This window comes from Octopus bimaculoides, chromosome 3 (genome assembly GCF_001194135.2).
Source record: "Octopus bimaculoides isolate UCB-OBI-ISO-001 chromosome 3, ASM119413v2, whole genome shotgun sequence".
NCBI lineage: Eukaryota > Metazoa > Mollusca > Cephalopoda > Octopoda > Octopodidae > Octopus > Octopus bimaculoides.
In genome coordinates, this window is record NC_068983.1 from 21,756,474 (window position 1) to 21,764,794 (window position 8,321).

At 37.7% G+C, this 8,321-nt stretch overlaps 1 protein-coding gene across 2 annotated transcripts in view; it reads right to left on the reverse strand.

The window, feature by feature from the left end:
* Positions 1 to 8,321, reverse strand: part of LOC128247268 (kinesin-like protein KIF6) — an 85,787-nt gene that overhangs the window by 36,951 nt on the left and 40,515 nt on the right. For both annotated transcript variants that reach the window (XM_052966081.1, XM_052966080.1), the window contains 2 exons: positions 5,792 to 5,842; positions 1,435 to 1,507 (listed from right to left, as the gene is read on the reverse strand). In XM_052966081.1, coding sequence (XP_052822041.1) covers positions 1,435 to 1,507; positions 5,792 to 5,842 — 124 coding nt within the window. The remainder of the gene's footprint in view (positions 1 to 1,434; positions 1,508 to 5,791; positions 5,843 to 8,321) is intronic.

The following is an 8,321-nucleotide window of genomic DNA, read 5'->3' on the forward strand; positions in this document are numbered from 1 at the left end:
CCAGCTCGCCACCTAAAACAAACACAATATCGGAAACCTCATTAAGTGCTGTGGTTTATTTAAAGTTCAGTTTACTACAACTTGATGCAGTGTCTATTCAGAAATTCCTCCATGGTCTTCGTCTCATTCACATAGTCTTGAGGCGGGTTTTTGTACTAGGGAGCTTTTTTCTGGACCTTCAAGAGTAACAGATGGTTGTAGATGGGGATAGGGGTGAACGTAGTCAGTGATCAACAAGAACAGATGTGTGTTTGATGGAAAATACCCGTAGGCACTGCATTATTTAACATGCAAAAATCTGCAGAAACTCATTGGACCATACTGGTTCCTGCACAATGGTCCCAAATTAGCAAACTGCTTTGGTGCCTTTAGTAATGCCTTGTCTTTTGCAAGTATTAAAATCAGCCCTCTAAAGAACTAAATACTTCCATATGCAGCTTCCTACGCTCAAAACACATCAGTCATGGTTTCTTTCACTTTTCACTGCCACCACACCAATCCCAGTGGAAGGAGGAAATGGAACAGTCATGACCATTCCATTTCCTCCTTCCACTTAGCTATAAAAAAACAACCAATTCTTGCTTTTTATTTGCCTTTTCCATTTGCCTTTCTATTTGATTTTAAATTCCATGACTGACACTTTCATGTCCATATTTCTTATTTCTTTATTGCCCACAAGGGGCTAAACATAGAGGGGACAAACAAGGACAGACAAAGGGATTAAGTCGATTACATCGACCCCCAGTGTGTAACTGGTACTTATTTAATCGACCCCAAAAGGATGAAAGGCAAAGTCGACCTCGGCAGAATTTGAATGCAGAATGTAATGGCAGACAAAATACTACTAAGCATTTCGCCCGGTGGGGTAACGTTTCTGCCAGCTCGCCGCCTTATCCATATTTCTAATAACTGCCCTGCCAATGTGTTCCAATATGAAGCAGATTTTGAAAAAGGTTTAGTAAAAGATCTGTAACTTTATATATTAGTATATATTATAGTTGGTGCTAACCAAATATAACTTCATGTTATATTCAGGTTTTGGGATTTTAACTGGAATGTAAAATGTAAATCTGAATACTTTTAGCACAGGTGGTCTCAGGTAGGTTGGTATTAAAATTATTGTTATTTTATGTCCTCGTTGGCTGTATTCTATAAAAGCCTATTCAATGTGGTAGAATGCAGGGTCAAAGGATGAATGGAATATGAGTAGTAGCAGGGTTAAATATGCTTTGAAATATTAAGTTACATCCCTGAAATTCAAACAAGCAGGCGTCACTGTGCCTCATATCCCTCAAAAGGTTGATAATGTTTTAAACACAAGTAATGTTATAAGAAGGGATTCTTACCCTTTTCCCTGCAATTCTGTAGCCTTGGCCTAATGTAAGAAATTATTATTTAAAAATGACCGAAATGGGAAAATGGAACGTATCTTACTTGTTTTTTTCTTTCTCTATCTCATTCTTCAAACTTTGTTCTGCTTCATCGGGGTTATCAGGATCAAGCTTTCCTGAAAAAGGTTTAAAAAAAACAAAAACAAGCATTACCATCATCACCTTCATCAAATCATAACAACAGCAACATCATGATGATGATAATGGTGGTGGTGGTGAGGATGATATCTAAATCAAATATTAAAAGATTTATATGAGGACATTAACAAAATAACAATAAATACAATAACAATGGAAGATACACTGGTATTGACAGAAATTCAAGTATATCTGAGAGAACACAAAGCAAAAGCCTTGAATGCAATAAAGCAAAAAAAAAAAAAAAGAAAAAAAAACTCAATGGATCTGAATGGACAAAAAATAAACATTAAAAATCACACTATCATCACAAATATGACTCACCACATTTAGCACAAAACCCACTGAACTGCAAATTACTGGAATGGTTAATCCCCTGGGTTTGTTAAGGTCTTCAATTTCAAGATGAAGCATCTGACCAGCATTCATGGCAGTGTTGCTGAACAAGCTCTTATGGACCTGAATCTAGCTCTTTTTTTTGTTTAATGTAATCAACTCAAGTTTTTTGTATTTTGCACTGAGTTCCTCCCTCAGATCTAATTTTAATAATTACGCTCTACCACTTGAAACCGGTGTGGGTTTATTTACATCCCCAAGACTTAGTAGTCTATCAAAAGAGAATAAACAGAATAATAAGTACCTAGGAGGTAATATACCAAGACATATTACCTCCTAGACTCAATGTACAAACAGAGGAGAGGTATAAGCATACATCAAGTACAATATATGAAAATGAACTGATTAAATTTGTTAATTAAATTGATTATTAACTGCAAAGGGATAAGAAGTGTAGCTAACTCTTGTGGAATTTGATCTCTGAATCTAAAAATCACATGATTACATTACCGACCAGACAATCAGATGTTGTTACACATTGCTGGTCACAGTGCACTTTGCATCATTTTAGCCATCAAATGGTTAGGTGAGTAGACCAGCATTCCCCCTTGATCAAAAGGGGACTGGAGCAATGTGAAATGAAGTGTTTTGCTCAAGAACACAATGAACCACCCAGTTTGGGAATCAAACCCATGATCTAAGAACCAGGAGTGCAACAGCCTAACCATTAGACCACGTGCCTTCACAAATCTAAAAATGGAGTATTTAAATATACCAAAGTTACGTGTAGTTTGTACTCTGTTCCTGTTAATCTAATAATTTAGAATTATTACTCTACTCTTTTTACTCTTTTACTTGTTTCAGTCATTTGACTGCAGCCATGCTGGAGCACCGCCTTTAGTCGAACAAATCAACCCCAGGACTTATTCTTTGTAAGCCTAGTACTTATTCTATCGGTCTCTTTTGCCGAACCACTAAGTTACGGGGACGTAAACACACCAGCATCGGTTGTCAAGCGATGTTGGGGGGACAAACACAGACACACAAAGACACACACACATATATATATATACATATATATATATATATATATATATATGTATATATATATATATATATATATATATACAACGGGCTTCTTTAAGTTTCTGTCTACCAAATCCACTCACAAGGCTTTGGTCGGCCCGAAGCTATAGTAGAAGACACTTGCCCAAGGTGCCACGCAGTGGGATTGAACCTAGAACCATGTGGTTTGTAAGCAAGCCACTTACCACACACCCACTCCTGCGCCTAGAGAATTATTTTTTAATTATTAGAGAATTATTAGAATTTTAGAATTATTACAAAGCTGTGCAGTTTTAGATGAGATGTATCTTCAATTGAGCTGATCCCTCACCAAATCCTTGATACTTATTGTATTGACACCAGATCAATCAGAATATGAAATTATCTGCAGAAAGATTTGAACTCAGATTAAAAGAAAGGAGATATCAAGTATGTGGATATGTAGATATAAGTTGGTTGGTTGGTTGGTTGGTTGGCACTCTGTCGATTACAATGACGAGGGTTCCAATTGATCCGATCAACAGAACAGCCTGCTCATGAAATTAACGTGCAAGTGGCTGAGCACTCCACAGACACGTGTACCCTTAACGTAGTTCTCGGGGATATTCAGCGTGACACAGTGTGGCAAGGCTGACCATTTGAATTACAGGCACAACAGAAACAAGAAGAAAGAGTGAGAGAAAGTTGTGGTGGAAGAGTACAGCAGGGTTCACCACCACCCTCTGCCGGAGCCTCGTGGAGCTTTAGGTGTTTTCGCTCAATAAACACTCACAAAGCCCGGTCTGGGAATCGAAACCGTGATCCTACGACTGCGAGTCCGCTGCTCTAACCACTGGGCCATTGCGCCTCCACAGATATAGGTTATGCAGAGGAGATATCAGAAATGTGGAGGAGATAAAAGACATGCAGAGGAGATATAGGAGATGAGACAAAATATTGTAAACTATTTAGTCTTCTCTTTTAATATTAGCAGCAATCATCAGAAGAATTATGCTGATGGTTTCTTTTGACAGAATGATAAAAGCCAACATTGTATGATGCCAAGAACATTCAGACTATTCTTTATGTCACAAATGTCAAGAAATGTCATCAAAAATGTCAGCAAAAGAAAGATATCTTTGCTGCTAAGAATAAACATCTCAACAAAAGTTTTCAAAGCTGTGTAGTGTATTTGACCAAAATAACTATGTAACTACACAACTGATGAAGTATTTTCACATACATTTGCATCTCTTTGTTTCTTTGTCACTGCTATTGTTAATAAGATAAACAGGGTCTTCTATATGGTTGCTAGAACTGCTAGACATAACAGTCAAATTTCTCTCATATTGCACTCTAACATGATGTCATCTGAGATGACATCATGTTAGGGCACATTTTGTTTCTTTATCTTTTCTATTTACTTTTTTTTTAACTTTTTTACTTGTTTCAGTCATTTGGCTGCAGCCATGCTGGAGCATCACCTTTTATAGTCAAGCAAATCAACCCCAGAGCTTATTCTTTGTAAGCCGAGTACTCATTCTATTGATCTCTTTTGCCAAACCACTAAGTTACGGGGACGCAAACACACCAGCATTGGTTTCCTAGCGATGCTGGGGGACAAACAGACACACACACATACATCGCCATGATAGATCGCTGACCACTACACACATTATTTTTCTCTCCTTTTTTTTCTCTCCTTGTTTCTTTCTGTGTTCCTTTCTGTTGAAAGTGTAGGCTTGAAACGTTAAAGACTTTCTCTATTCCCGAGCATTATACATCCATTTGTTGTCTACACAACCTGTCTTCGTCTGTTGTTTTTTCGTGAATTCTCCCTAATCCCCTGAGATTGCAGATAATATTTCTGAATCTCTTTGATTCTTTAGATGTGCTGGCCTCCTGATAATTAATCGATATTAATTAATATATGACTAATTACCAGATTTTATAATAATATTTTACCCATTGCCCATGTTCTCATACTGAATATATAAGATGCAGTAAATATTTTCTGCAGATATATTCCTGGAATTAGAGCGCCAAAATGAAGACTTTTGAATTTTACCATTAAGTTGTAATTAGCAGAACCATATGCACGCGCACCCATGGCGGTGGGCAACTCTGTATACGATTCTGATGATTACGGTTAAATTGCAAATCAGGCTGATGAGGAATAAACAAATAGTAAGAATTTGTTAAATCCGAAACTAGTTCCTGTTTAATAATGCTTTTTTAGGTGATTTTAAATGTCTTGCCCGCTCACGTTTTTGGTATGCTGCTATATTTCATGTTGAGAACAATTTAGGTCTTAATAGACACAAGATGTGATCTATTTCTAGCGCATTAATTGTCCACGTTAGTGGTCGACGTTATTTTTTGAAAAATGTACCTTAATCCCCTGAGATTGCAGATAATATTTCTGAATCTCTTTGATTCTTTAGATGTGCTGTCCTCCTGATAATTAATCGATATTAAATAATATATGACTAATTACCAGATTTTATAATAATATTATATAGATATATATATATATATGCGACGGGCTTCTTCCAGTTTCCGTCTATCAAATCCACTCACAAGGCTTTGGTTGACCTGAGGCTATAGTAGAAGACACTTGCCCATGGTGTCACACAGTGGGACTGAACCCAGGACCACGTGGTTGGTAAGCAAGCTATTTACCACATTGCCAGCCACTCCTGCGCCTATTGGTAATAAAATAAACAGGGTCTTCTATATGGTTGCTAGAACTGCTAGACATAACAGTCAAATTTCTCTCATATTGTGCCCTATCATGATGCCATGCATATACATTTTAGTAAACGAAGACAAATTGTCATAGATATAAGAATATATTATAAAATATTTGGTTCTGAACTCACCTTGTAGTCCACACTGTAACCTGTGCTGTTCCATTTTAGACTTCAACTGATCTGAGAAAGAAAGAATCAATAGGGAGACATCGCATACAGAAGAGGGGACGATGTTAAAAGCAATGGTGGTCATTGTGATGATGATGATGATAATGGTGGTGGTGGTGATGATGATGGTGATGATGATGATGATGACAACAACAGTTGTCGTAAGGGCAGTGACAGTGATAATGAGGATGATGAACTGCGCTATCATCATAAAGATGATGATCATAATGATAAAAGGTGACTATGAAAAATGATGGCAATGGCAATGATGATGATGATGATGATGAGGAGGAGGAGGAGGAGGAGGAGGAGGAGGAGGACAATGACTGTAATGAAGATAATGATAATGATGATGCTGAACAGCACCATAAAGGTGATGATCGTAATGATGAAGGTGACATTGAAAATGATGATGATGATGATGATGATAATGGTGGTGGTGGTGGTAGTGGTGGGGGGGGAGTGATGGTGGGGGTGATGATGACGAGGATGATGATGGGGGTAGTGCTGGTGGTGGTGGTGACAGAGGTTGGTGACGGTGGTGGTAGTGAGGATGATGATGATGACAATGAAGGGGAGGAGGGTTACAATGAGGATGATAGTGATGGTGGTGGTGGTGGAGGTGGTGGCGGCAGCGGCGGCGGCGGCGGAAGTGTCGGTGGTGTTGGTGGTGGTAGAAATCACAACAATAATGATAACGATGATGGTGATGATGTCTGTTATAACTATCACCACCATCTTTACAAATATGAAGAATGAATAAATAAATAAATAAAAAAGTACATGAAGTAACACAATGACAGTCAGACAACATTTCCACCTCCACGTGGTGCCACCAGGAAGGATTCATTACTTCAGAAGCGATCCATTCCAAACATCCAACATGATAACAAAGACTCGTTTTACACATTGACAACATAATCTTGTATTTCAAGCAGCAAATATACTATGATAGTGAAATATCCACTTATCAGTGAGTTATGTTATAACTTAGAGGATAAGGTGTGTTAAGTCAAAGATGTAACCCCTTACATAGATGTTTGGTATGGTAGAAATAGCAGGTAAATCTTCCTTAGATCACACCTAGCCATCTTTAAAAGGGAAGGAGTCATATGTATTTAGAATACTGTTGTGCTAATGGAAGATAAACTGAGACATGTTTTTATTCGGTTTCCTTGCATGTCTCCACTGTCCTGTTTTTGTTCCCAACTTTGACCTTCCATAAATCCAAAACTTTATTTTGGTATTTATGAGAGCAACTGTCTTCGAAGACTCATATTGTTGTTGAATGCTCGAAATGAGGAGTAGATAGACAGCTGACAACTGATGAAGGGTCATTCTTTGTGTTACTTGTCCTGTTTTCCATTTTTTTCTCTCGTTGCTTGCATATTTAACTCATTTGTTTTTGTACTTCATATTGTTTACTGTTAGTGACGTCCTGTACCCATAAATGCATATATATTTATACACACACACACATAGATATATATATATGTGCATGTATATGTATATATCTAGGTATGTGTGTCCTTGCGTTTGTCCCCACCATCACTGCTTGACAACTGGTGTTGGTGTGTTTATGTCCCCATGGCTTAGCAGTTCAGTAAAAGAAACCAACAGAATAAGTTCTAGGTTTAAAAAAACATTAAGTCCTGGGGTCAATTTATTCAACTAAAACCCTTCAAGGCGGTGCTCCAGCATGGCCACAGTCAACTGACTAAAACAAGTAAAACAGCATTGTAGCCCATCTTTCATACCAAGACAAAACATGTACATGGTAACACTTCCAATCAGTCAAGATCAGAAACCATGAGAGCCACTTATTCCACCAAGGTGAGGTCAGTTTAGCCTGTCATCCTTTCAGGGTCTGTAGAATATCGTGAGGTTGTTGATTGAAGATATTGTGTCTACTGGGTGTAAAATAAGTACCAGTTGAACACTGGGGTGACTGTAATCAACTACTCCCCTCCCAACAAATTTCAGGTTTTGTGACTTTAGCAGAAAGGATTATTATCATTATCATTATCATTATCATTATCATTATCATTATCATTATCATTATCATTATCATTATTATTATTATTATTATTATTATTAAGGTGGTGAGCTGGCAGAATCGTTAGCATGTTGGGTGAAATGCTTAGCAGCAGGATTTCGTCTGCTGCTACGTTCTGAGTTCAAATTCTGCCGAGGTCAACTTTGCCTTTCATCCTTTTGAGGTCGATAAATTAAGTACCAGTCAAGTACTGGGATCAAAATAATCGACTATCCCCCTGCCCACAAATTCCACTCCTTGTACCTATAGTAGAAAGGATTATTATTATTATTATTATTATTAGTAGTAGTAGTAGTAGTAGTAGTAGCAATAACAGCCACAGTAGCAGTAGTTAAGTTGGTGGTGGTGGTGGTATTGCTGTTGCTATAAGTTGATGTTATGTTGTTATTGATTGTTGTCACAGTAGTTGTGCTGTTGTTGTTGTTGTTGGGGGGG